This window comes from Drosophila melanogaster, chromosome 3R (genome assembly GCF_000001215.4).
Source record: "Drosophila melanogaster chromosome 3R".
NCBI classification, from domain to species: Eukaryota; Metazoa; Arthropoda; class Insecta; order Diptera; family Drosophilidae; genus Drosophila; species Drosophila melanogaster.
In genome coordinates, this window is record NT_033777.3 from 12,611,549 (window position 1) to 12,638,339 (window position 26,791).

Sequence of the window (26,791 nt, forward strand, 5' to 3'; positions counted from 1 at the left end):
GTTATAGTTTTTCCAACATTTAACGGGTAAATAATTCCAGTTGAGATAATCGTTTTGGGACTGATGGCATTTCCCCCGAGTATCTTTTGCTCAGCATGAAAGCATTTGCCAGATGTCTATTTTAAGTTCAGGTAGTGTATATACTATAAACAGGGATTTTCAGCTGCTCCAGCCATATTCTCAATATCCCCAAAAGCCCCACAATATTGCTAAATGCAGGAGGATGGGAAATCTAAGGTGATAATAAGGATAATGAAGACAGGAAAAAGTTATGAAATCGTTGTCAAAAAAGGAAAAAAAAAAACGAGTGGGGCAGGAGCAGAAGGCGATAGAAGAACAGACGGAGAACAAAGAAAATGTCTGGCGGGAAATTCAGGCTGATGAAAAATGCTTTTCATGCGCGCTGCCATTTACCACGAATGTCGATGTGTCTGGCTTTGTGGGTTGTGTTTTGTGCTTCTCCTAAGCGCTGGCAGCATATTCATGACATGGCCAAAATTTCAGATAGGCCTAAATAAAAACAGCTGAAGGCCAACTAGGCAGCTCCGAGTGAGTTCTTTTCAGCCAACTCTTGGCTCTCAAAGTAGCTCAAACTCAAACCCAACCGACTCAACCGCACCCACAACTCGGCGAGTGGAGCGGAAAATGTGTCAAGCATTGACCTTGAATCGGGCTCAAATAAAGAGTGAGAAGGTTGAGTGAAATTGCCAGTTGAGTGAATCTGTTAACAGCACAATTGTTCGAGTTAACAGCGACTGAGATTGGAGTGGCATAGGCGCCTAAGGGAAAGTCCTTAAACTTAAGCATAATAATTAGGTGGAAACATGCGTGCACAAATCAATGGTTAATAGTATCCAGCCAGTGAGATTAGCTTGGTTTGGATTTCCAAATGCCATTCATCATGTGGCTGGCGGATATTGGTTACACCTGTGCGCACATCTACCTTTATGGGGTAGGGAATCTGGATTGTGATTCGGCTTGGCTCAGGCTACCACAAGCATTTCTTGGCACCTTGTTAACATGCTCTTTGACAGTTGTCCTTGCCCTGCCGCCGGCATAATTCTCATTAAAGTTGATTGAGCGAAAAACTTCATTACAAGACTCTTTTGGCCCTCATCACGTTGCTCCTCTTCGTTTTTCTTTAGCTTTTCTTTTGTGGATCCGTAGGTGTGTGAGTGTGTGTGCGTGTGCGTGTGTGCTGAGGAAATTAAATTTTGTGCCCCATAGGACACACAGTGGCAAGATTGGAGGAGTAGGAGGAGCAGGAGGAGCAGGAGGTGGATTGGCTAACGAACGAACAAGACATTTTGCAAGTGCTTACAATTCATTTGGCTCTTATTAAAATGCTTAACTAACCTTTGGCAACTTTCAGCTGCATCCGCAGCTGTCAGCCGCTGCAAGGGATTATGTTAATCAGGGACTCTTACACAGCAGCAGCGCCACTTTGCACTTTGCCAAGTTGCCTTGGCTAAATGGGTGGGCTTGGTTGTTTTGAGTGAGCAGGCGGCAGGTGGCAGGTGGTCGGTGGCCGGTGGCACACCCACCCAGTGGAATTCTAAGGAATGGCAAAGTCACAAGGCCAGCGTTGTCGCGCGACTTTCCTGTTACTTTTTCAAAGAACTTTTCGCCATCATCCCCCATTTAAGCTGGCACTATAAAAGATGACTTCCTTCCCGTTTTTGTGCTTGAATTTCAATGCAATCTGCTGCCAGCAGTGTCCACTTTTCCCTCTCTTCCTATTTCGATTCAACTGTCCAATGGCCAACGCTGCGTTTAATATAAATTTCATAGCATAACTTTATGCGAGCGTAACAAGTTGCCTATTAGCGCCCGGAATTTTTCATTTTCATTTCTCGCGAGCAGAAGGCATCAGCTGGCCAGCGAATTTAGCTGATGCGGCAGCTGCAACTGTTGCCGGCTGTACCCGTCGGAATGGGATTGAAGAACCTACATCAGCCCCACCACTGCGGTCGTAATGGTGGCCCTTGGCCTCCGAAGGCAATTTGCACCACCAAAGTCATCAACTACGCACACGCACAAGCCTCAATAAATTCAATTTACACGAATTTCCAAAGGAATGGTGCGTCGTCCCTTGAAAGCTGGCGAAAGCGGAGAAATTCCGCATCGTGGAGAAGTTTTGCAGGTGTGAACACCAAGATAAACACCAAACGGCAGCTGGTGGCCAGGTGCTTTCAGGGCATTCCACGTGATTCCGGGTGAGTCAGTGTGTGCGGGAAATGAGACAGCCGTCGGGCAACCTTATTGGCATCGACATGCATTAGCTGGGCCGCAAATGCGAAGTACATACGGGGGCGAAAGCCAAATACAACCGCACACACCAACCGAACCGCCGACATCCCGGCCACGTCCAACAACAACAACAACAGCCAACAACCATCTCGAACTCGATTACAACAATGGCAGGATAAAAAAAAAACGAGAGCAACAAGCCAAATTGCAAAAGAAAACTTTTGTGCACTGCGGGCGTTGTTGCGGCTTTTTCCGAGCTTGCCACAGCCGCTCTTGGAAAAGCCGATGCCACAAAAGCGGCGGACGATGAACACAGCCGACAAATAGGGGTCAGGATCGGAATTTAATTTCAATAATACACTCTTAAACATATCCATTGCTTTTCACTTAAAATATTTATGAGTATAACCGAACAAAATACTAATTATTCTATTACCTTTGGGTCATAGATGATATTTAAACATGAAAACACTGTTTATCTTTAGTCTGATAAGGAAAGAATCATGAATAATATATATATATAAATCCCAAACAACATTTCCCAAAAAAGCTTAAACAGAGATTTAAAAACTTTACAAACATTTTAAAGTTTTCCTTGATATTTCCTAGCTTCAATGTTTCGAAATTTGTGGTGGGGGCTTTTGCCCGATCCCACGAAACTTTCATTTGGCTTCACTTTCCAAAAATGCCTGTTTGCCGAGTATGTATAGATTCTGTGTGGCACCTTGTTCGCGGGTTTAATATGAAAATAATGACGGGAAAACCGGGCCAAAAAGGGATTTTTCGCCAAGAGCGTTTCGTTGCAAAGAAACCCCTTTTATATGGTGGACACTTTGTGATGGCGAGGAATGCCGACGGTGTGGTTGTGGGAGAAGGGTGTCCATTTCATTAAATAACTCCGACAGCTGGTAGTTGATCCCGTGATCCCATGCCGCACTTCCCTGCCTCCCTCCCGGGCACTTTGCTTGCCGAGCCTTTGGAGGATGCACGACCATGGTGGCCCATTGACATGAAGGACCCGGCTGTTCTGTCGCCCATTTAATCGATTGGCCCGGTGCAGCGGCTGATTAACAGCGAGCGAGATGCTGCCACATAATCGATGGCCTCCACTGCTCCTCTTCCTCCTCTGCTCTTGCTCCTGTTCCACATCCTCACCCTGTTGTGCGCCACCTGAACCCTTGATGAATGGGTCCAATGCGGAATGGGCAGCAGTTTCGGACGGCTAAAGCCCTTAAATATGTTTTAATTGAAATGCATTTGGGCGCATCGAACAATCGGGCAAACGAGCCAGCAGGAATGCGGCACAAAGGTCCTGCCGGCGGAGGAGGCGATGGAGCCAGTGTTGTGCCAGTAATGCTGGGAAATGGAAATTTTAATATTAAATTTTAATAGTTGAATTGCTTTCAATGTATATGGGTAAAAATGTACTATGCTGCTGGTATTTTATTTAATATTCAAATCTACTGCGATTTGTAGTTTGTGATATTCTGTGTTTTGAAATATGTAAAGGCAGTTCATGATTTTAATACCAAGTATATATTTTATTGGCAATTATTTTTCACAGATTTTGGGTTCAATTAAACTAGCGTTAAATTTATTTCATAATTGTATGCCCCAAGCGACAGTTTTCTCTTATTAATGAAGTGAATAATAAATTTCATAGCGAGACCGAAGTTATTAATCCTCTTATTTACGGGCATTAATCCCAGTTAAAGGTATCTCGCCGCCGTTCAGCACTGATTCATGAGTGCTCAATTGTTCCCTCCTCCCACCATTGATTCCAGTCAACCGAGGTGGTCAGGAAACCGTAGCTTCTGTACCGCTCCCACTCCCGAGGAGTTGCAGCCCGCCCGCACACAATGCACTGCCTTAATTGGCTTAAACGGCTAGATGGTGCACAACTCTTTGAGCTGGTTACCCAGCAGTCCTGCGTCCTCGGGATGTCCAGCCCACTTGCCATCCGACCATTTCCCACGGATGCAGCGCATATGTTCGTGCGGCGCTGCTCATGCATGAGGAATGGGGCAAGAAAGCGATGCTCATGCATTCACTGAAGGGACACGGATACCCAGCAACGGAGGAGCCGAGCAGACGAGAACTGGGCGGAAAAAATGGGACTCTTAAATTGGTTAGGAAGCGTGCCAGACAGTGTCTTAATTTTCCGCAGGATGTGCGCAATGTCAAAAGCAAGGTTTTATAAATGGCCCGAGGGCCAGGAGCGGACCGCCAAAGTCAGCTGCAGCATCCTGGCATCCTTGCATCCCGCATCCCGGCATCCCGCATCCCGGCATCCCTGCATCCTTGCATCCTAGTATACTGCATGCATGCGGTGCATGTGGCCAATAGATCTAGCAGCCAGAGTTTTAGACTTGAATATTTGTTCGATGCTCCTGGAAAAATGCAAAAAAAAGGCACTCGGAAAAGTTCGAAGGTTAACTGCTGGACAGTCTCACATATTTTGCGATTTATTTTTGCAGCTGCTTCCGGTTACAGTCTACCCTTTAAAAAAAAAAAATACGGAACCACTGCTGATAGAAGCACGCGCCAAACCGGATATAAAGTATGCCAAGGGAATTTCAGCATTGTCCTGGGCTGCAAATAAGTGAGTACAGGCCCATAAATCTTGGGCAAATGGGATTTAAATACTTGGGAAACCCATTCTCCCCACAAGCACCGTATTTATACTCTGTGTATCCCTTGTTAATTAGTCGCAAAACTTGCCCATTAATTAATATTTATGTGTGGCTTTCGAAACCAGCACTCAAGATGAAATAAAACGATATCCGCATCCGCATAATTTGCATTGGGCTTCATTGGAGCTGCGGGCTAATGCGATTAGCTCGTCAAAACCCCGACTTTGGGGACATTTCAATTAATTGCGCATTTGTGGCCGAATTGGAAATTCAATTAAAATGCGGACGGGATTAAAATAAGCAAACACATCGACTTTAATGTGCGGCGGTACATATTTTCAATAACTCTCCATCTGCGCACTTTTTATGCCCAATCAGCATTAAACTGCCATCAATATTGGTAGCTCACCAGGATTTTCGTATTCAGGATTCAGCTAAAGTCAGCGGGCAAACTTTTCTTCGCTTTCGTCGGCAAAACTTTGACGCCCGAACAAGTTAATGAAATTGGCAGCATTTGGCAGAAGACGTTGGTGTCTCCACTCGGTGCCAAAATGACAATTGAACTAATTGCTCTACTACCTAGTACGTGCCTGAGAGGAGGTCCTTGGATCCAGCAGCCTCCATCGTCTCCATTAGCAGGAATGTCTCAAATATCTATTGTCATAATGATAAAAGTTTCATCTTCTATTTGGGCTGGTTGGAAAGTTACTGATTTTTAGCGAAAAGCTGGACAAATAATTAAGGCCGTTCGGACCGATATTTATCTTAATTTGGGCCAGTCAACTAAAGAGTTAAGAGTCAAGTTTAGGCCCTGAAGGAGCTGCTCCAGCTGCGCACTAAATACGAGCAGAAAAGTACTTCCATGGTGGCCCTTTTTTTCGCTGTTGGTCCTTGCGAAACATAAATAAATAAATAAACCGCTTTTCGGCAAACAAGCGCACAGCACACAATAAACGGGGAGCTGCCAAGGGACCAACGCGGCCAAATTCCAAGTGCCAAGTGCTGGGGCACCAAAGCAAAATGCGAAAGCAAAACACCAACTTGGCCAAAATGTCGGGTGGTTCGGTAGTTGGGCGGTTGGTTGGTAAAATAAAATAAGGCGCAAAGACAAAGCGAAAGCAAAAATATAAATAACAGAAGGAAACAAAAAAAAGGTCTGGCCCGGCCAAAAAGGGAAAGTAGCAGTGCCACTTGACGCCCCACGCAAAACGAGTCGAAATGAAATTGCGGCAGTATGGGAACGAGCAGCATGCCAATAATAAATCAGATCCGGGTTTCCTCCGCCGAGCAACGTGGGAGGTGGGCGGTGGGCGGAAATGCGGCCTGCCCCAGCAGCCGACATCATTAACGCACGTCCTCAGCTCGCAGGACGATGGAAAAGGTCCTGGCCCGTTGGTAATGCAAAATTTAAATGCCAGCAAAGCGATGGCACCGTGCGCTTGCGTTTCACCTTTTTCGAAGGCCCGTGGCGCTTCGCAAAACTCGGGGGCAGCAAATCAATTTCGCAGTTAACATGGCATATGAATGATGGCAACTGGCGCTGATTCTGAGTGCACTGGGGAAAAAATATATAGTATGGTGCCAAATAGGATTTTTTATAGTTACTAAACTCCCAGTCTTAAAGTCCCTGAATAAGTCAATTTTAATGGTTTAGAGCGTTTTATCTTTTTAATATACACACAAGTTAATTCTTTATTTGAATTCTTTTTTTACCTTCGAGTTTCGGAAATTCAAAATTAGTTGAAATGAAAAGGTTAGAAATGGTCGATTTAAGTTTATTGATATTTGGAAGGGATACGGTGCTCTCAAGGGTTCTGAAATCTCTTATAAAGTGTCATAAAGGGCAAATACCGAATAAGTGGTACGCTTTATTACAGTGTGGACACCTTTCGAGCTCGTTTGAAACCTCTAGAGATTACCGTGACATTGCCGCCTATGGGCCCTCAACGAAATAAATACATACAAGCGGAAAGAGATACAATAAAAAATCCTTAGTGTAAGCCAATGGCCAATGGCCATCCTGACCGATGCCCGAGGCGCTAAGTGGCGACATATTTCATGCAGCACGCGTCCTTTGAAGGTCGCTGTCAGAGCGTCGAATGCAAAAGGAAAAAGGGTTTCCCAGGATGTTTGACTAACTCGGACATTTATATGGTCCTTCAAATAAAAAATGTCTTTATTGCCGAGATGGAAGACAAAAGGGCTGGCTGGTAAATAAAGCGGCCAAACAATTGGAAAAGGATCATAGCAGGACACCGCGGTCGGTCCGAAAAAAAAAATGTGAATATATATAAAACAATAAATAAGGCAGTGCTTCATAAATATGCCAATAGCCGGCCATTAAAGCCGCCTGGCCGCTTTTATGAGCCCACAGTACGCGGCTTTTGAGGCGCTTTCGCCGCTGCTTTCACAGCTGCTTTCTCCCACGTGAACATTTTCATTTGCGCCTTGCTTCCATTTATGTATTTATGTGCATACTTAATGATTTTAATGTTTTATTAATGCGAGCACCTCGTTATTGTTGTTGTTATTTGCGTCGCATGTGTCGGGCTCTTAAGTGACAAATAATTAACAGCACTTGTGCCGAAGGATCTGCAGGAGGAGCAGGAGGCGAAGGCGGAGGACGAGCGTTCAAGGTGGCTGCCTATCGAATGCGAGCGAAGGCTCCATAATCTGTTTAATGTAATTTGCAATTTATATTAACCTATTGAAATTTCATTGGCCAAGGAGTGCGGCGCAAATCTCCGCCCGCGCGGCAACTTCCGTTTCCGCTGCTTGCGCGGAAGTAATTTGAAGGCACGTACCTGGCATACTTTCCTCCTCTTTTTTTTCTGATCATTTTTAATATGTTTAATGGAAAACTCGGTTTCCCCTAGCTGGCTGTTTTGGCATCTTGTGGATATGGAGGGCTTGGAGATTGCGGATGCGGATGCGGATGCTGATGCGGAAGCGGCTGAAGATTCCCGGATGAGTGAGTCCCTTCATGGCATCGATTGCTCTGGAGAGCATCAAGTGCATTATGAGCGTGATTTATTCATAACGGTGCGCGGCGAATGCAAATTTTCGACATGTAACTGCAATTTGCATACATTCTTGCCAAAGCAGAGCTGACAGGGCCAAGTCAGCCCAGTCAGCCAAGTCGACTAAGCAGAGTGCGACGGGTCCGTAAAATATTGTATGTGAAATGTATGACTCACATGTGAAACCCTCCCACCCCCGCCCACAACTCCGCGCACAGGCTGTCGCATAAACGAGTTTATGTTGCAAGTTAGTACGCGCAATTTGCAATTTGATGTTCGCTTCCGACCCCCTAAAATACCACCCTATCGCACCCACTCTGCTCCTTGCCAAACTCACAGCATCTCGGGAATATGTGCATGGCTGCAAAGTAACTCAGCAATCCAAATTATGGTAATTTAGCAAGCTCGACTGCGTGTCTTTGAGCGCGCACTTAATCTACTTTATGGCAGCGGATGGAGTGCCTCCAGCCAGCGATTTCCAATTCGATTCAACTATGTTTTGGGAGCCAATAGGTTTAGCCCGAAAACTGGCACATCGCACACTAAAGTGCGTACATTTGCCGGAAAAAGCAGCAAACCAACTTCCATTTGCAGGAACACAATCAAACTGTCATTGGGTCGTTGAGAGCAACTCTATTGAAACTACCGAATTGCATTTGGCCAGCACTGTGCGCCGGCACATCACGTATACGCCGCTTGGGGCTGGGCTGGCACGGCAACACATGTGTCCTGGCAAAAACATTCACATTATAGGCAAAACAAAGGCCAAATGGCAAAAACGAGCGACACACAAAAGCCAAAAATTGCATATCCTGCCAGATAGCAGAGAGCAGCGAGCAGAGAACAGAGTGAGGTGGCATCAAAAAACGAGATCCTGATTGATGTGACACCCTCTCGAAAGGGAAAGCCAACAAATGGAAAAGGGAAAATTGTTAAATAAATATTCATGTGCCAGAGCGGTGGCTGTGACCAATTTGGCATAATGCTTTCTTTCTTCGTCACCATTTTACTACCACCTGTTTTTTTTCATCCACCCTGGTTATTGAATTAAACACCCGCTGACTGAGAGCCAACGTAATGTGAGCCGGCGAAAAGTCGGACCGAACAATGAATTAGCCAAGTTAATGCGGGGCTTTAAAGTCCGAGGAAAAGGCTAAAAAAGAGCCAAGAAAATGCCAGGCTTATAAGTCTGACCCTTTTTCCTTTGTGTTTGAATGGCTGGACGAGGATGTGGAATGAAATGAGGTTGACTGATAAGCAAAAGGGTCGCAATTAGTAGGTGTCCTGGTCTCCGGGTGGCCTGTTAATATCGAACTTCTCCGCTTTGATATTGGAGCACGTACGGGCCCGAATAATCTGGGGATGCCATTAAATGCCATGGGACGTCAACAATTGGCCCAGTTCGGATTGGTTTGCGCCCAAAAGTTTTCCCCTTCCGTCCAACATTCGATACGCATGAAAATCAAACTACAATTAGGCACAGAATCCAAAGACGGAAATCTGAATCGGAGCCAAAGAGCAAATGAAAATGACGAAAGCACACAGAAAAATAAAGATATTTAAGCTATTTATTTTACTTATTTTATATATAAAAAAAATTTATAAAAGTGTAGTGAAGAATTTTAACCAATGCTTTTTAAGTTTCTAAACATGAACTACTAGTAGTAACATCTCTAACCCCCCTAGCATTTTACTATCCCGTTTTTTCCAGTGCAACTTAGTAAGGAGCCATTCGATTTTTGGCGTACAAACGCACATCCAGTGCTCCATTTGTTTTTATGCTTATGCTGCGGAATGGCTGCCCCACCAGTCGCCTGACCAATTTACCAGATTCCGCCACTGCTCGCCGGCCGTGACGCATCGAATTATCTGCGATCAGGGCTTAACTAAGCAGGCAGGATAAATGTCCTGCAGCGTCCATTCGTCCGTCTGTCCAACTGTATTTCCGTCCGGACGGGCGACTCCATCAAGCTGTTGGCGGCAGGCGGCGGCGGCGGCGGCGATTTGTTTAATACTTAATGCACAACAACAGGACAAGCGCCCTGAAGGGGCGGACCTTTATAAAATATCGCCTTCGGGTCAAGCCAGACAAGCTTGTGGGCTTTCCTTGCCAGCTCTTTTGTGTGATTTATTTAGTTAAGCTGTCCCAAATCCGAGCAATGCACAAATCCCCGGCACACAAATTATGGCACCGACAGGCCGAACGGTCCAAGTTTCACCCAACTATTTCAGTTCCATTTCGATGTCAGGACGTGGACTGCTCTACTGACCCCCATCTTCTCCGGAGGACCTGTCAGCCGGGAGGAGCCGATGGAAGTGTATCGAATGAGACGCACGAGCGAACAGGCCGGACCCGACTCGACCTAGGTGACAGACGCTTGACACATGGGAAGTCCTCACCCGGACCTTTGGCAAAGTGTTAAATCGGTCGCCACTCGGCCGGAAGGTGGAGGATGCCGCCGTGTCCATAGCAACTCCCGGCCTCATCAATATCCCAGCCAAGGCGGCTGGATATTGGACTGCAAATGGAAGTGAATGTGGCACTCATTGCTAATGAGTTAATTAGATGATTTAGGTGCCGCATTTTCGGCGCCACAAGCGCACATTAATTATAAACCCATCCAGGAGTTGGTTATGAAACCCACATATTTACACACTTACGCATCTAATCGAGATGAACACTCAAGCTCTGGGGATAAGCCGAGACCTTGGCATTGCCGACTGATTGCGGCCTTTCATGTCTTATGTTATTACAGCCTGTGTGCACGGGAAGAAAAATGGGTGCAGCTTTGTAATTCTCAGCTGGATTCGATATATACATATATGTATATATTTTGGTAGTAACTTAAAAATTTAAGTAATATTAATGTAAATATATCTATATGTGAGCGTAGTATTGTTTCAAAATGCCGTATGACGCCATTGCAGTTTAATGAATCCTTAAAGCGCTTTAAGATTTTTTTCAGTGTACCTCCCTGTGGGCTCATTAAAATCCACATTGAAACGTTTCGCATCCTGTCCGCAGAGGCGACATCTTGGGAGGCAGCCAGATCTCTAAGTGGTTTCTTGCTGCCGCATAAATCGACCGGAAACGAGGCAACGTATGAGGGGATAAAGGGGATACAGTTGCGAGGAGCAAGGAGAAGGAGGCAGGACTACAGTGCCTGCCAAGTGGGCCCAGTTTGCATTGACCATGACCGTGAACTTTGACAAGCTGTGCCTCATAATGATGCCAGACAAACGTCTCGAAATGAGCTCGCACCGGGACTGCAACCTGCTCCTGCTCCCCTTCTCCGCCTCCTTCTCCTCCTGGCCACGCTGCTCCTCCTCGCTTCCGCACACCCACTTCCGGCCCACTTGAGCCGGAGCTTTTGACATTGGCCATCAGTAGTAGCCTTGTCATAAGCCCACTGTGCTGCAGTCTAGATAGATACAGATAAGATTCCTTTGCGCAGAGGGTGGCCAGTTTTCCCAGTTAGTCCTCCTCCAGGGGAGGGGGGGGGGGTGTGGTGTTCTTGGCCAGCTCCCATTGTCTCTGCATTGCGCCCACTTTAATTTAAGCCGCTTAAATTGCAGCAAAGCTAAGCAGCTTGCCATTTTCAACCTAAGGTATCCAGTCGAGCATCGCTTTGATTACCGAAATTAAGCCGAATAGAAAAAACAGTGGAGGTCCAAGCAATTGGCCAAAACTTTGGCTTTCCCGACCGTTTTTCTCTCTTTTGTTTAAGCCAAAGAAAGTTTTGTTTGGTGTGCTCTCCGCCGGTGGGTGTATTTTACACCCTCAAAACCACTGGCGTCAACCAAATTTTTAACTTCATTTAGAACTCATTAAAAACTTTGGCATAATTGCATAAATTTGCAAAGTCAATGGCAAACTTGTCCAGCGCTTTTAAGTGTTGGGGAATTTGGGTGATTCCTATGCAGAGTCGATAGGGAGAGCTCCTGAATTACCAATTAGTATTGAGGAAGTTTCTAAGCAGTGGACAAATCCTTGGACTGACATTATTTTTAGTATATATTTTCAATTTAGTTCTCATAACAGAATTTAAAAGAATTAAAAATTTAAGTCTTTCATAAGAAATGGAAAAGTAACCACTGTTAGTAAAAGCTTTCGATAAGTCAAACAGGGTAACTAAAAAGCTTTTAGTTCTCTAAATAACAATGTCTAAAAATTATGAAATTCATGCTGCTCCATTCATTTTAAATGGTTTTCAGAATATATCCACCTTGTTGAAAAACAAAATTAATAATTCAATTAAAATTGAATTTCATTCAAACTACCCGCAATTGAAATAAGCATGTATGAATTTATTTAACATGATTTGGTGTGTAGTTTATTCATCGTTTAAATGTTCTATAGTTTATACATATACATGAACTAGTTTCTTTAAATACATATTATGTCAACACTTATTGTTTCGGCTTCTGTTCATGGTTGTTAAGTTAAGTTGTCGTTGCTGAAATGATTGGGCCATATTATAGAGGACTTCCCCATTCACTCTTGTGACCAGAGACAACAAACAATATATATTAATTTATGCAACTTTATGTAATATTCATTAATTTAGAGACGAAAAACAAACAGTATTTTTTTTTATAGATTTTTATACTTTTTGCAGATTTCCGCATTTAAAACATTATTTGCATTAAAGCATTGTTTTTTGCACTTAATATTCCATTGTTTAGTTGAGTTGCTGTACAAATTGTTCACAAGGTTTCGGTGCAGGGACGGGGGGCAGTACGGAAAACAGGGGGCGGGGATTGTTTAATACTTGTGCGAACTGGTGAAACGCCTAACGAAAGAAAACCAGGGGAGCAGACGAAAGTAACACAAGGTAGGCAATTGTTAATTTTTGTTGGAATGCTACGATTCTTTATGCGAAAATGATTAGACAAAAATATAAACAATTCAAAGAGCATACACACTTAAAACCTAACAAAAATAGTAAACTTTAACAAGTGAAATTACAGTGTGTTGGCGGGAGTTACGACAATCATTAGGCAATTCAATTTATGTACATTGCAAGACGGGACTTCAATACTAAAACACACACTTTAGAGTAGGTTTGCTCGCTTGGACGATATTTAACTAGTTATTGTTTTGGCTACGCTGGGTGGCTCCGAGATACACGCATCCAGGCTCTCAACGTAGATTAGATATTTTGTGGTTTAATTGTGGTTTATGTATATATAGACGCATACACAGCGGATATTGCAGGAGGTGGAGACGCGCCGCACGTTGCGCCGCCGCCAGCTTAAATTATGAATGAAACAAAATTTTGGACAAAAATCAAAAACAAAACAATAAACAGGATCTAATGGCGCGAGTCCCTAGGGTAGAATTCGGCCAGGATGGAGGCCGGGATACGCTTGAGCATCTCCTTGGGGAAGATACGCAGCAGCTGCCAGCCAATGTCCAGGGATTCGAAGACAGTGCGGTTCTCATAGTTGCCCTGCAGGTACAGAGGAAAGTTTTGTAACAAACCCACTTAATATCAAGCGCGTTCAACTCACCTGCGAGATGAAGTTCTTCTCGAACTTGGTCAAGAACTCCAGATACAGCAGATCGTCGGGCGTCAGGGCCTCCTCACCCACCACAGCCTTCATGGCCTGCACGTCCTTGCCGATGGCGTAGCAAGCGTACAGCTGGTTGGACACGTCAGAGTGGTCCTTACGGGTCATGCCCTCGCCGATGGCAGACTTCATCAAACGCGACAGCGATGGCAGCACGTTGACTGGTGGGTAGATCTGTCTGTTGTGCAGCTGACGATCGACGTAGATCTGGCCCTCGGTAATGTAACCGGTCAAATCGGGAATGGGATGGGTAATATCATCGTTAGGCATGGTCAGAATGGGGATCTGGGTGATGGATCCGTTGCGTCCCTCCACACGACCGGCACGCTCGTAGATGGTGGCCAAATCGGTGTACATGTAACCGGGGAAACCACGACGACCGGGCACCTCCTCACGGGCAGCAGACACCTCACGCAGAGCCTCGGCGTACGAGGACATGTCGGTAAGGATGACCAGCACGTGCTTCTCGCACTGGTAGGCCAAGAACTCGGCGGCAGTCAAAGCCAGGCGGGGAGTGATGATACGCTCGATGGTCGGATCGTTGGCCAAGTTCAAGAACAGACACACGTTCTCCATGGAACCGTTCTCCTCGAAGTCCTGCTTGAAGAATCGGGCAGTCTCCATGTTCACACCCATAGCGGCGAACACGATGGCGAAGTTGTCGGTGTGGTCATCCAGCACGGACTTGCCCGGCAGCTTGACGAGACCGGCCTGACGACAGATCTGGGCGGCGATTTCGTTGTGGGGCAGACCGGCGGCGGAGAAGATGGGGATCTTCTGGCCACGGGCAATCGAGTTCATCACATCGATGGCCGAGATACCGGTCTGGATCATCTCCTCGGGGTAGATACGCGACCAGGGGTTGATGGGCTGGCCCTGGATGTCCAGGAAATCCTCAGCCAGAATTGGGGGTCCCTTGTCGATGGGCTTGCCGGAACCGTTGAACACACGGCCCAACATATCCTCCGACACGGGCGTGCGCAGAATGTCGCCGGTGAACTCGCAAAGCGTGTTCTTGGCATCGATGCCCGAGGTGCCCTCGAACACCTGGACCACGGCCTTGGAGCCGCTCACCTCGAGCACCTGTCCGGAGCGCACAGTACCGTCAGCCAGACGCAGCTGCACGATCTCGGCGAACTTGGGGAACTTGACCTCATCGAGAATGACCAGGGGACCGTTCACACCAGACACAGTCTTGTAAGCTGTGGAAGAAGACGAGTTAAATGATTAGTTTTAGGTTTAAACTATAGAAAACAACAGATATGCGGATCCTTTCTTTATCAGCTCATCGATATCAGAAAACTTAAAGCTCAGAAAAGTTGCTTCATTAGTTTATATTATATTCATGTCTTATTAAATTAATATTGTCAAACCCAAAACTACTTCTTAATTGTTGCAATGTCCATGAGGTCATTAATTAAATCACTGAAGTGACCATAAAAATTGGGATCTTTTTTTAAAAAAAATTACAATTAAGTTGTTTTTATAGATGTCATTGGAAATAATATACTAAAAGGGCAGCTCAATATTTGTTTCTCTTTTAATCACTTTTTTTTCAATAAAAACGAAGTTTTAATAATTTTACTTTGTAGCACATTGCTTTCTTCGTCTTCCAATTAGATAAAGTTCCAACAAAAACACGAGTCGCGCAATGCTCACATGAAAGTCGGAATCTGATAAGAAAGCAAACGTCAAAAGAAAAGTGTAGGCGCGAGGGGGGTGTTGACTGGGAGGCTAAATTATGTCAGCTGACTGTCCAACTGGTTTTTAGCCCTTGCCACGAGCTGCAGTTGGAATCTTATGGGAATTAGATAGGAAAAAGGGATTGAAATATGCAGCGAAGATAAATATATAAATTGCATTAAAAGACAAGCCTACACTGACTGGCTGCATAAAACAATGCAACTATATTTTTATCTACAATGGCTACTAATTTGACACATGAATACAGCCAACATAAAAAACATTGAAATTCTCTCTATCGACCGAACCGATCAATCGTCAGTTATGCCACCCACCCCGTTCGCAGTCAGGTGCCTTTAAGTGTGTGCGTTCAGCTTTGAATGGCAAACGCAAACAGCTGAGCAGCGAACGGTCATGTGACGGCGAAAATTTTCAATAAGCGTTAACCATGATTATGGGCTGCTCCCCATTACGATCTGATCAGCGTAGAACATTTAAAGCTCTATATGAAATATTATTCTATAGGTTTCATTCTGTTACGTTGTTAATTGTGTGTTTTTGTGGGTGTCGCAAGAATTTATTGATTTTTTCTCTACTTCGCCTCACACCAGATTCGTGCAAACTGTCATGGCGGACTTTCTTGGCATTTTCTTATTGGGTTTTTTTTTTCGGTCACTTGATTGGGTTGCGAATGCATTTCTTGATATTTCACTTATTTGCAAATTCCGTGGATTACTCACTCAAGCGGGGCTGGGAGATAAAGTCCCGGGAGACGGCGAGGACATGTTCCCGCTGGGCTTGTTGGGCGTTCATCTTGGATAGACTTTTTCTGCGCCTCTACCTTGAAAGTGCACTGCAAATTTCGAGCTGCAATTAGATACGATTTTAGCTTTTAGCCACTATTCGGACGTGGTCTTTTACAAGCACATACAATTTTTCAGCTACGAAACAGTACTGAGCGACACACACGCAAAATTTTGGCCTGCGAAGTCGTTGCGAGTACGATGAAAAATTGCCCTGGAACTGAAAGTATTGCTGAATGTGAATCTGCTGTGACGTCACGTGCCGTCACATGACCCGTCACGCGTTAGGAACTTTCCGTTTCGCGCGCTTTACAACACTAATTGTTAGTGTTGCCATTTAGTGGAGTTCCACACCGCAGCAGGGCTGCCACATTGCCATATGGTATCAAATGAACCGGTGACGAAATCGGTATGGCAGCTACGCACTCACAAGTCTGTTTACCTACACTGGAGTTAGCAGTGTTTTTCACCCACAGAGAGCTGCCATATCGCCGTATGTTATCGATAAATTTGGAAGCATTGATTTGTACCACCCCTACTGTTAACTCACACAGCACAGTTCTGTTAATTATTGGAAAGTTTTTTAATGGAACAAATTTAATTAAATTACAAAAGTTGTTTACCCGCTGCGGCACTTGGACACCCAGAAAGTAAAACAAAGCAGTGCTCGGGGACAGCAATTGAATAGTACCAGAATCCGGGACATCGGAGGCAGCGAGCCGCGACAAAGAAGTGCACAAAGAGAGATAGCCAGTGCAAAACCCGTTTCTTCCAACCGATAAAAGGGGCGTCTATAGCTCTGCCGATCCGGAGCCCCTGGCATTGCACCACTATGATGGTTGAGTCCGATGGAACCGCCGACGCCACCCGCCGCCTAAACGTGAAGAAGCAAACACTGGACGATGCGTACGCCGTGCCCGCCAACTTCCTGGAGATCGACGTGGTCAATCCGCTGACCACCATGGCGGCGGGCAAGAAGCGCTACACGGACTACGAGGTCCGGATGCGGGTGAGTGATCGTAGTACATGTACATGGGGGCACCACCTATGCACCTTCCAAAATTCACCGAAAAAACCATTGATAATCGCTGGAATTCGCTCACACACTTGTGTGCATGTGTTCGTGCGACTTTGTCTCGCTGTGCATGTGTGTGTGCGTGCGTGTGTGTGTGTGTGTGTGTGTGTGAGTGCGGGTGATACGCCTATAAAGCGAGCCGGCCGATAAACATTAGTCACAAGTGCAGAGCACTGATTCCAGTGTCACGGCTTGAGTCACGGAAATGCGGCATGCGGGTGCCTTTATGCGGCACCGACCTTTCATTGAATTACTCTATAAGATTGGCCACCACATATGATTAACCATCGCTCCTTTTTTAGACCAATCTGCCCGTCTTTAAGGTAAAGGAGTCCAGTGTCAGGCGACGCTACAGCGACTTTGAGTGGCTGCGAAACGAGCTGGAGCGGGATAGCAAGGTACGGACAAGTGTGATCCAGGCGGTAGTCTTTCGTTTTCACTTTAATAGATTCAAAATCCGCACTATTCAGAATCTATTTAGATAGAATTACGAAACAATACATTGTAATTATAAGAAGCCACTAGAAAAGTTTCAATCCTTAAGAGGAAACTTAACCCTGAGTTTTATAAGTGAAAACGGAAACTTCGATAAGCGCCTGAAGAGTATTTAATCATGAACATACATATCCCCGCAGATTGTGGTGCCACCACTCCCAGGAAAGGCATGGAAGCGGCAGATGCCCTTCCGCGGCGACGAGGGCATCTTTGACGAAAGCTTCATCGAGGAGCGGCGCAAGGGACTGGAGGCCTTCATCAACAAGATAGCCGGACATCCGCTGGCGCAGAACGAGCGCTGCCTGCATATGTTCCTGCAGGAGAATGTCATAGATAAGAACTACGTGCCCGGCAAGATTCGGAACACATAAGCAGCTTAGTCCGGCGCAATCGAAACCCCCTAACCATAGCAATGCAATGAAGCAAAAACTCGAACGAACAAACCTGCTACGAAATCTTTATGGGAAGCCGTGTGAATGTGTGTGCTTGCCCGGATTGGAGGAGGATGGAGCAGATGAGCGATGATGTAGGTTGGTGGAGAAGGGATCTGTTATGCGACGCGATACGAGGCGGGAAGTGCTGCTGCTCAGTTAATGTTGAGCCCCTCTCAGCCCCCGGGGATTAGTTAAAAACCAGCATTGGGAATTTTTAATGCTAAATTCAAGTTTATATGGTATACATAACAATATACATACACATATATATATATTATACACAATACACATATTTACGAATAGTGTACATAAGACATGCCTACTACGCCCTCGCTAAATGAGTCTCGAAAGTAGGAGCTGCCCCTCCCATTTTCCCGATCCTCAGTTTCTTCGTTTTGAACCATTGCAGCGGTAATGAAGCAGCAAATAAAATAAGGGAGCCATCCTGACCCCAAAATCGATCCCTTGTAAGTGTATGCAAATTATTGAATATTTTGAAACAGTTTAGTGAATAATATTGTACTTCGAATCAAATTAAAATAATTCAAAAATATTGAACTGCTGATATTATTTGAATGTGCTTGAAAATGATGCGCAACTGAAGATTAAGTTGAGTTTTGTATAAAATATTAGCCTTTTTCCTAGCCAATTCTGCGGGATGGAAGTTTGTTCTTCAACTGGTCGATGTTGAATCTATGTAGTTCCCATCATATAAACCAGGCGAGGATTAATAACAATATGATGAAACAGGAAACTTCGATTGAATGCAAGGATAATTACAGTTGGGTGGGTAGGTGGATCAAAAATTGTAAACGATAAATGGATATTTTATTATTCTAAATATTATATATCATCACAAACAAAAGTCTCAGTTGAAATAAAGGTATAGGTTTCGCGCGCTGCAAATCTAGACTAGTGATGTGCTGCCACCTATCGACAGCAAAATGCCAATTTGACCATTGTAAAGTTAAAATTTTATATAGAATATATTTTAATTTGTTCATATTAACAATTTAATTTTTAATTAATAAATTAACAAGAAATTTAACAAGTTGTTTAATGTTAAGAATTAACTTATTTATTAATAAGGTTAACCGCTTTAGTTACGGTTAAAAGTGGCAACGCTGTGCTTGTTGATTCTGGCAACGCTGTGTCATCTGTGGATTGGTTCGGTTTTTTTGTTTTTATTTATTTTTGGCATGGACTCGGCGGAATCCCCCACCAAAACGCAGGCCGGCGAGGACGAGAACTACAGTCTGCTGTGCCAGGCGCACGAGCAGTTCAACAAGTGAGTGTTCATCCGCGTGTCACCGGGAAGTGCACCCATAACCGCCACTCCTTTCCGGCTGCTCCTCATTCTAGCTCGGAGTTTGATCGCTGCTTGGAACTGCTCCAGGAGTTGGAGACGCGCGGCGAGAGCAGTGGTCCTGTCCTGCGGCACAACCGGGCGGTGGTCAGCTACTACAAAACCGGGTGCACCCAACACTCCGTCCTGCTGAAAGAACTGGAGGCTCTAACCGCCGATGCAGATGCGCCCGGAGACGTGTCCAGCGGGCTGAGCCTTAAGCAGGGAGCTGCCGCCGCCACTGTTGCTCGTTACAACCGGGCGGTCATCTATTATCACCGCCATATGTTCGGCACGGCACTGGAGAAACTAGCACCACTAGTGGCTCGTCTGGAAGCCCTGGAGAAGGCAATGGCAGCGCTGGTGGCCACACTACAGCTACAGCTGCTGCTGGCCACCAATCAACTAAACCGAGCCGAGGCCTTTCTGGATTACTTGCAGTACAAGCTTAACCTGGTGGCCACAGCGCCTAGCAGCAATGCGGCCGAAGAGGCAGCTGTTGTCGGCACAGCACCTCCGTCAGCAGCGACGAACAGTTCAGTGGTGGCCTCACCAGGAGGAGCAGCTGTGGAGGGAGCTGTGCCCGGTCTGGGCGGTAGTCTGCAGCTCTTGCAGCTAATAACGCTCGTGCTTAACCGAAAACCGGTGGTTATTCAGGAAGACGGCACGCCGGAGTACGCTGCTCTGAAGGCTCAGCAGTACTACATCATGAAGGATTTTCAGATGGCCGCCAAGCAGCTTATGCGAATCAATAACGAGTGTACACAAGCGGGGTGAGTCTGCTTCATTTTAAGTTCAAAGAAGACATACTATTTTATTGTCTATCTTAATAGCACTATAACCCCCCAGCTGAGCACGTGCATTGCCAACAATATGGGAGTGATACACTTAAGAGTGCGTCACTATGCCATCGCCGCCAAGTTCTTCCAAAATGCGCTCAACTTTGACCAGCAGCTGGCGCGAAATTTGCGCCAGAGTACGCTGCAAACCATGAGTTCGGCACGGTCCTGCGAGATCCTTTACAACCTCGGTGTGGCCATGTTGCACCTACGACGCCCCAAGGAGGCGTTTCAGTGCTTTCTGGTTCCCGTTAAGCAATTCCACAGCAATCCACGTCTTTGGCTGCGCATGGCTGAGGCCTGCATCATGGAGCATGAGGCGGTAAGACAACTTTACACTAACATGTTCTAGTACAATAGAGTCACAATAGGGTATTTATTTGTCTTAAATCTCAAATTATTTTATTTTGTTTTAAAGAAACTAGTGGAGGAGGAGCGCCAGTCGCAGTCAGAAACGCCATCAACAAAGCCATACGCGTAAGTGCTAATTCGTTAGCTTAGTTCATTGCTGGTAGTAAACTTTTCCTAATTTTAGTCCTCAATCGGCGGGAGTTCCAGAGCCCACGCTGGAATTCGCTGTCTTGTGTCTACGTAGCGCGTTAACGCTTACGCAGCACTACAAGACGAGGTTTCACATGGCGGCGGTCTCCTCGGAGGATGTGGAAGCACCCGAACCCAAGGACCCAACTCAGGAGAGTTGGCGTCATCCCCAGGACAATAACTTCTGCAATCCCTCGAAGCCAGTCAGCCTAGAGTCTTTGGAAAACATGATGGCTGCCATATATGCTGCTCACAGCTTCGTCTCGCTGCGCCTAGGCGATCATGTGACCGCGCTCGAGATGTCGGAAAAACTGCTGGCCTGTGAACGCTTGTCCGATGCACACAAGTACAATACAGTTTCTATTTAATCTTCCCATGTTTGGTTTAACATATTTACCTTTTTTTCTTCAGATTGCTAGGTCACATGTACGCTGGCGAGGCGTTGATGCTTATGGACAAGGCCAGCGAGGCACGCGACCATTTGGACCCTACTTTTGTGGGCACACTAAACGCCTTCGATTTTGAGACGCGTGACTGGCAACTGAAGTCGGTGGACGCCGCTCAGAACGTTGTGCGGTATAATCTGGCCGTTGCCATGGCTCTACAGAACGACCTGCCTCAAGCTAAAGCACTCCTGGCCAATTTAACTCATTCGCTGGTTGCCAACAAGGCGCTTGCTTTGCGACGCTTCATGGACCTCAAAATGGGTCCCGTTCCTGGCGGGACGCCGAGTTAGACAACAAATTGTGTATATAACTAGACGGAATTAAAGTGCAAGAATGAAATGACGAGGAAGCGAACTATTTGTTTGACGATCATCAGTTTTTCAGCATTTTACAGGGTGCAAACAAGGTGTATAAAACAATGTCTGTTAACTAATCCATATGTGCTTATATATTTGTACACAGAGAATTGGTGTTGGCAATAGCAAATTATCTCACAATATTTTACGTTGAACTTTTGCATACTCCAGTCATTGAGACTTTTTCATAGGAATTCTACAAATTAGATTACCCTCTACGTTAAAGCGTTGGACACTTAAATTTTAAGTATCTATCTCAGGAATTTTAAAAGTTGGGTCAGAATTATTTTGACTTGTGCAAGTTACTCTTACTCGAAATGCCGTATAAAACGCTTGTCATTCTGAGTGTCTGTACTCAAATAGTCAATGGAATAACTTCTGTAAGTGCTTTTTAGTCGATAATTATAGCTATAGGCAAGTGCTACGCTCTCTTTTCCAAGGCCGAAATCATAGCCTCGCACAACTATCCGGTGGAAATTCACACAGTGGTCACACGAGATGGGTATTTACTCAACGCGTTCCGCATACCGAACTCAATCTATTGCGAGCAATCTGGAACAAAGCCGGCGGTTCTCTTCCAGCACGGAATGACCGCCTCCTCGGATGTTTTCCTAGTGAATGGACCTCGGGATGCATTGCCATTCATGTTGGCCGACGCCTGCTTTGACGTTTGGCTGAGTAACTCGCGGGGCACTCGGTATTCCCGACGCCACGTGTCTTTGGATCCCTCCGATGAGGACTTCTGGCGCTTCAGCTGGCACGAGATTGGAACGGAGGACGTGGCCGCTTTCATTGACTACATTCTGGGCACCACAAATCAAAGTGCGGTGCACTACGTGGGTCACTCACAGGGATGCACCACGCTGGTGGTGCTACTCAGCATGCGTCCGGAGTATAACCAGTTTGTGAAGACCGCAATCCTCTTAGGTCCGCCCGTCTTTATGGGGCACACACACACGCTGGGACAAATTTTTCTCAGGACGCTCATAATGTCTATGCCCGACTGCGAATTTATGTTCCACAACCGGATTTTGAATAAAATACTGAGGAGAATTTGTGGGCTTTTCGTTGTGAGGGTGTACTGTTCGACCTTTTTTATGATCGTCAACGGAAAATTTTCAGATCACTTGAACACAGTGAGTATCAAAGTCGAATGGTCAAAATATATATTGTATTTATTCTGAACATTAACATTTCCAGAGTGCGATTCCTCTGATTGCCGCCACGCTTCCAGCGGGAGTTTCTTCCCGCCAGCCCAAGCACTTCATCCAGCTCACGGACAGCGGCAGGTTCAGACCATTCGATTTCGGGATCCTGAGGAACTTGATCAACTACAGGAGCCTCACACCTCCCGACTACCCGCTACATAACGTCCGCCCCCTGACGCCAGTCCACATATTTTATAGCGATGATGACCTATCCGCCGCAAAGGAGGATGTTGAAAACTTCGCCACCAGTTTGCCGGAGGCGGTGATGCATCGGATCTCCACGCCGTCCTGGCACCACATGGACTTCGTGCACTCTATGACCGTCGCTAATGTGATTAACAAGCCGGTCATTGAAATTTTTAAAAGGTTTGAGCAACCTATCGACTGTAAAGGAAGTCTATAATAAATAATATCGAGTACCAGCCCGCCATTATCGACTACGTCCGGTCTTTTACGGAAGAGTAGGTTTTCTTTCATGTACAACATCTTTCACTTAATGATAAGCTGTAAAATGCTGCATTACCTAGAGAGTTCCCCACAAAATTTTACGTTAAAGCGTTACATATTGATTTTTTTTTGATGAAATGTATAAATGAGATTAGATCTAACGTTAAACCGATAAATATTATTCATATATCAGCGTTTTTTTCACTTATTCCTCCTCGATATGTCGTACAAAGCGTTTGTCTTCTTTTGTCTCTATATTGACCTTGCCAAGGGACTAATTACAGTAAGCACACGCATCATTAGTCGTAGTTCATGTCTTTTAAATCCTCCTATCAAAGTCCGAAATTATAGCCTCGCACAACTATCCGGTAGAAGTACACACAGTGCTCACACGAGATGGGTATTTACTCGACGCGTTCCGGATACCGGGCTCTAAATTTTGTCAGCAATCTGGACCAAAGCCGGCGGTTCTCTTTCAGCACGGAATGTCCGCGTCCTCGGACGTTTTCCTGCTAAACGGACCTCAGGATTCATTGGCATTCATGTTGGCCGACGCCTGCTTCGATGTGTGGCTGAGTAACTCAAGGGGCACTCGGTATTCCCGACGCCACGTGTCTTTGGATCCCTCTGATGAGGCCTTCTGGCGCTTCAGCTGGCACGAGATTGGAACGGAGGACGTGGCCGCTTTCATAGACTACATTCTGGACACCACGAAGCAGAGAGCGTTGCACTTCTTGGGTCACTCGCAGGGATGCACCACGCTGGTGGTGCTCCTCAGCATGCGACCGGAGTACAACAAGTTGGTCAAGACCGCAGTCCTATTAGCTCCGGCTGTCTTTATGCGCCACACAAGCACCCTTTCGCAGACCGTCTTCAGGAGTTTCATAATGGCCATGCCCGACAAGGAGTTCATGTACCACAACGGAGTTTTAAACAAACTCTTGAGTAATGTATGCGGGCTATTCGTTGCCAGGGTGTTCTGCACAACCTTCTTCTTGATTTCCAACGGAAAAATTTCCAAACACCTAAACACAGTAAGTGCACAAAGACAATATATAATATTATACATAAGTTTATTTAAAATATCATTGTTTTCAGAGCGTTATTCCTCTGATTGCCGCCACGCTTCCTGCGGGAGTTTCTTCTCGCCAGCCCAAGCACTTCATCCAGCTCACGGACAGCGGCAAGTTCAGACCATTCGATTTCGGGATCCTGAGGAACTTGATCAACTACAAGAGCCTAGAACCTCCAGACTATACTTTGAGCAACGTCCGTCCCCTGACGCCAGTCCACATATTCTACAGCGACGATGATAGTTCGACAGCAAAGGAGGATATTCAAAACTTTGCCGCCAGAGTGCCGGAGGTGGTGATGCACCGGATCTCAACACCGGGCTGGCACCATACGGACTTCGTGCATTCCATGACCGTTGCTGACGTAATCAACAAGCCGGTCATTGAAATTTTTAGAAGCTTTGAGCGACTCAGCAGTCCTACATTTTTATGAAAGTAGTTTCCATATGAAATGATGAATGTCTTTAATGTTGAATGAAAAATAACCTTTCACTTCATAAACGAATGTTCATTGAAGCTAAAATGCCTTTGTTTTACACTCTCACAACTTCTTCAGCATTAGTCACTTATATACTTCCTTACAGCTTTTGAGATATGAAGCTTTAAATCAAAGTTATTATTTATGTTATATTTTATGCATGAATTGTTTCTCATTATTTTATGTTATTTGATTATAGCGCAACTGAATTTTCTTATGGCTATGTCGTTCGGCAAGGTAAATTGCAAATTAGTTCTACTATTCTTAACATCTCTTTACAATCAATCAATTCAAACCATTGCAATATGTTGTTGATGGAGCTCGTGATTTTCTTTGACTGGCTGTTGATCGTCTCTGGTATGCCGAAGGTGAAGTTTGGCCTCCAAAATTTTACGGGTCGTGGTAAAGATTACCGCATCAAAGTGATTACTGGGGTCAGTAGCTGGTATTGTTAGGTGGGACCACATATTCGAAGACCGTTTTCTTAGATTCTTATAATAGACAAGTACGGCTACTCAGTGGAGACGCACACGGTTCGCACTGGAGATGGATACATTCTGGATATGTTTCGGATTCCCTCATCACCCAACTGCAAGGAGGACGGTTTCAAGCCGTCTGTTCTTATCCAGCACGGACTGATCAGCCTGGCCGATTCCTTCCTGGTGACGGGACCGAGGAGCGGACTTCCATTCATGCTGGCCGATCGCTGCTACGACGTGTGGCTGAGCAACAGCCGGGGAGTCCGCTACTCGCAGCGCCACATCCGGCTGAAGGCTTCCCAGGATGCCTTCTGGCGCTTTAGCTGGCACGAAATGGGAATGGAGGACCTGCCCGCCATGATCGACTACATCCTGTCCACGACAAACGAGGAAGCGTTGCACTTCGTTTGCCATTCTCAGGGATGCACCACCCTACTGGTTTTGCTCAGCATGAAGCCGGAGTATAACCGGATGATAAAGACGGCCAACATGATGGCCCCCGCCGTTTTCATGAAGCACGCAAGGAACAAGCTAATGAAAATGTTTGGGAACATCATTATGAGCATGAAGGACAGTAGTTTTTTTGGCCCCTTAGATGCTATAAGATTCCTGCTATCCGTTTTTTGCAAATGCTCGAAGTTTAAAAAATTGTGCGCCTTTATGTTCATATTGGCCAGTGAAGAACCAACATCGTATATGAACAATGTAAGCCACAATGTATTCCAACTTCCAAATTGTACCTTGATTAACATTTTTAGACCGCCATACCATTGATATTAGCAACGCATCCTGGTGCGATTTCCACTCGACAGCCAAAGCACTTTCTTCAACTCCGGAAATCTGGAAAATTCCGTCCGTATGACTTCGGAGTCATGAGAAATAAAAAACTATACAATCAGGACACGCCTCCCGATTATCCGTTGGAAAACGTCCGCCCTCAGTCGCCCATTCATATATACCACAGCCATGGTGACGACTTGGTGGCGCGCAAAGACATCCACATACTGATCAGCAAGTTGGACAAGGCGGTGTTGCATGACGTTGTTTTTGAAAAATGGAGCCACTCGGACTTTCTGTTCGCCAAATTAATCAAAAAAGTTGTTAATGAACCAATTATCAAAGTTATTGATCACTTTGAGAATAGACAGCAATAGACATTTCTATTAGGAATGTAGGAATATTCTACATTAAATCATGGTATCTTTTTGCAAAGTCTTTACTTAAATAGTCTAAAATAAAAAACTATATATATATTTATTGTTATGTTTTCATGACGCCAAAATAAATATTGTGTAAAAAACTGTTCCTTAGCATTAGTATATATAGTTATTTTTTCCATAATCTGCCTGCGACTTTAGATTACTTTTCTTCCTTTACGCACTGCTTGGCAAGCAGTTTACATGTATGTAAGTGTATAAAAATAATGTAAAATGTATACATTATCAAAACGATGGCATACATCGATGGTGCTTCCGCGTCTTGAAGTACTTCTGCATCTAATCTGTAGGCTCTACAAGTCCACAACTTGGCTAATATTTATCTCGTCCTCAGAAATGGCCAATCGACGTGCCTACTTTTGGGCCGAGATAAATGATGTCCCAAAGACAATCTAC

General features: G+C 45.3%; 6 protein-coding genes, 2 long non-coding RNA genes and 1 other non-coding gene across 13 annotated transcripts; 5 read left to right on the forward strand and 4 right to left on the reverse strand.

Annotated features, from left to right (window-relative positions):
• Positions 1–2,843: 2,843 nt before the first annotated feature.
• Positions 2,844–3,652, reverse strand: lncRNA:CR46017 (long non-coding RNA:CR46017). Its single transcript, NR_133385.1, has one exon. It is a non-coding gene; the product is annotated as a long non-coding RNA:CR46017 (long non-coding RNA).
• Positions 3,653–7,327: 3,675 nt separating this feature from the next.
• lncRNA:CR44942 (long non-coding RNA:CR44942) lies at positions 7,328–7,880 on the reverse strand. The gene is made up of 2 exons (NR_125150.1): positions 7,688–7,880; positions 7,328–7,556 (listed from the first exon to the last, which is right to left on the reverse strand). It is a non-coding gene; the product is annotated as a long non-coding RNA:CR44942 (long non-coding RNA).
• Positions 7,881–12,213: 4,333 nt separating this feature from the next.
• Positions 12,214–16,281, reverse strand: Vha55 (Vacuolar H[+]-ATPase 55kD subunit). 3 transcript variants are annotated; one of them, NM_057560.4, is made up of 4 exons: positions 16,092–16,281; positions 15,901–16,027; positions 13,418–14,679; positions 12,214–13,356 (listed from the first exon to the last, which is right to left on the reverse strand). In NM_057560.4, the coding sequence occupies exons 2-4, from the start codon at positions 15,971–15,973 to the stop codon at positions 13,219–13,221; spliced, it is 1,473 nt and encodes a 490-aa protein (NP_476908.1). In that variant the 5' UTR covers positions 15,974–16,027; positions 16,092–16,281; the 3' UTR covers positions 12,214–13,218. The 3 variants fall into 3 exon arrangements, with proteins under 3 accessions (NP_476908.1, NP_731726.1, NP_001163597.1); NM_001170126.1 differs by having other exon boundaries at positions 12,759–13,356; positions 15,901–16,013; positions 16,092–16,166; NM_169475.2 differs by having other exon boundaries at positions 15,901–16,153.
• A 201-nt stretch (positions 16,282–16,482) lies between these two features.
• On the forward strand, positions 16,483–18,947 carry Snx3 (Sorting nexin 3). 2 transcript variants are annotated; one of them, NM_169476.2, is made up of 3 exons: positions 16,483–16,972; positions 17,341–17,436; positions 17,674–18,947. In NM_169476.2, the coding sequence occupies exons 1-3, from the start codon at positions 16,796–16,798 to the stop codon at positions 17,902–17,904; spliced, it is 504 nt and encodes a 167-aa protein (NP_731727.2). In that variant the 5' UTR covers positions 16,483–16,795; the 3' UTR covers positions 17,905–18,947. The 2 variants fall into 2 exon arrangements, with proteins under 2 accessions (NP_731727.2, NP_650214.1); NM_141957.4 differs by having other exon boundaries at positions 17,674–18,513.
• A 151-nt stretch (positions 18,948–19,098) lies between these two features.
• Positions 19,099–21,640, forward strand: Not10 (CCR4-NOT transcription complex subunit 10). 2 transcript variants are annotated; one of them, NM_001316562.1, is made up of 6 exons: positions 19,099–19,255; positions 19,330–20,085; positions 20,146–20,473; positions 20,570–20,628; positions 20,687–21,037; positions 21,103–21,640. In NM_001316562.1, exons 1-6 carry the CDS (start codon positions 19,167–19,169, stop codon positions 21,425–21,427), a joined length of 1,908 nt encoding a protein of 635 aa, NP_001303491.1. In that variant the 5' UTR covers positions 19,099–19,166; the 3' UTR covers positions 21,428–21,640. The 2 variants fall into 2 exon arrangements, with proteins under 2 accessions (NP_001303491.1, NP_650215.1); NM_141958.4 differs by having other exon boundaries at positions 21,103–21,477.
• Positions 21,641–21,810: 170 nt separating this feature from the next.
• On the forward strand, positions 21,811–23,122 carry CG18530 (uncharacterized protein; the record flags this gene model as incomplete). The annotated part of the gene is made up of 3 exons (NM_144457.3): positions 21,811–21,873; positions 21,934–22,629; positions 22,694–23,122. The coding sequence occupies 3 exons, from the start codon at positions 21,811–21,813 to the stop codon at positions 23,102–23,104; spliced, it is 1,170 nt and encodes a 389-aa protein (NP_652714.2). The 3' UTR covers positions 23,105–23,122.
• Positions 22,644–23,196, reverse strand: asRNA:CR46018 (antisense RNA:CR46018). The gene has a single exon (NR_133386.1).
• A 172-nt stretch (positions 23,197–23,368) lies between these two features.
• Positions 23,369–24,735, forward strand: CG11598 (uncharacterized protein; the record flags this gene model as incomplete). The annotated part of the gene is made up of 3 exons (NM_001043245.2): positions 23,369–23,431; positions 23,487–24,182; positions 24,247–24,735. 3 exons carry the CDS (start codon positions 23,369–23,371, stop codon positions 24,652–24,654), a joined length of 1,167 nt encoding a protein of 388 aa, NP_001036710.1. The 3' UTR covers positions 24,655–24,735.
• A 256-nt stretch (positions 24,736–24,991) lies between these two features.
• On the forward strand, positions 24,992–26,428 carry CG11600 (uncharacterized protein). The gene is made up of 3 exons (NM_141960.3): positions 24,992–25,133; positions 25,188–25,883; positions 25,937–26,428. The coding sequence occupies exons 1-3, from the start codon at positions 25,005–25,007 to the stop codon at positions 26,330–26,332; spliced, it is 1,221 nt and encodes a 406-aa protein (NP_650217.2). The 5' UTR covers positions 24,992–25,004; the 3' UTR covers positions 26,333–26,428.
• Positions 26,429–26,791: the final 363 nt, after the last annotated feature.

Coding starts and splice junctions, on each gene's coding strand:
- Vha55 (NM_057560.4), bottom strand. CDS start 15,973: ATGAACGCCCAACAAGCCCAGCGGGAACATGTCCTCGCCGTCTCCCGG. Junction 14,680..15,900: donor TATCTCCCAGCCCCGCTTGA/GTGAGTAATCCA, acceptor CTTCTTCCACAG/CTTACAAGACTGTGTCTGGT. Junction 13,357..13,417: donor AGAAGAACTTCATCTCGCAG/GTGAGTTGAACG, acceptor CTGTACCTGCAG/GGCAACTATGAGAACCGCAC.
- Snx3 (NM_169476.2), top strand. CDS start 16,796: ATGATGGTTGAGTCCGATGGAACCGCCGACGCCACCCGCCGCCTAAAC. Junction 16,973..17,340: donor ACTACGAGGTCCGGATGCGG/GTGAGTGATCGT, acceptor CTCCTTTTTTAG/ACCAATCTGCCCGTCTTTAA. Junction 17,437..17,673: donor AGCTGGAGCGGGATAGCAAG/GTACGGACAAGT, acceptor ATATCCCCGCAG/ATTGTGGTGCCACCACTCCC.
- Not10 (NM_001316562.1), top strand. CDS start 19,167: ATGGACTCGGCGGAATCCCCCACCAAAACGCAGGCCGGCGAGGACGAG. Junction 20,086..20,145: donor AACGAGTGTACACAAGCGGG/GTGAGTCTGCTT, acceptor CTATCTTAATAG/CACTATAACCCCCCAGCTGA. Junction 21,038..21,102: donor CGCTTGTCCGATGCACACAA/GTACAATACAGT, acceptor TTTTTTCTTCAG/ATTGCTAGGTCACATGTACG.
- CG11600 (NM_141960.3), top strand. CDS start 25,005: ATGTTGTTGATGGAGCTCGTGATTTTCTTTGACTGGCTGTTGATCGTC. Junction 25,134..25,187: donor GCATCAAAGTGATTACTGGG/GTCAGTAGCTGG, acceptor CCGTTTTCTTAG/ATTCTTATAATAGACAAGTA. Junction 25,884..25,936: donor CAACATCGTATATGAACAAT/GTAAGCCACAAT, acceptor TAACATTTTTAG/ACCGCCATACCATTGATATT.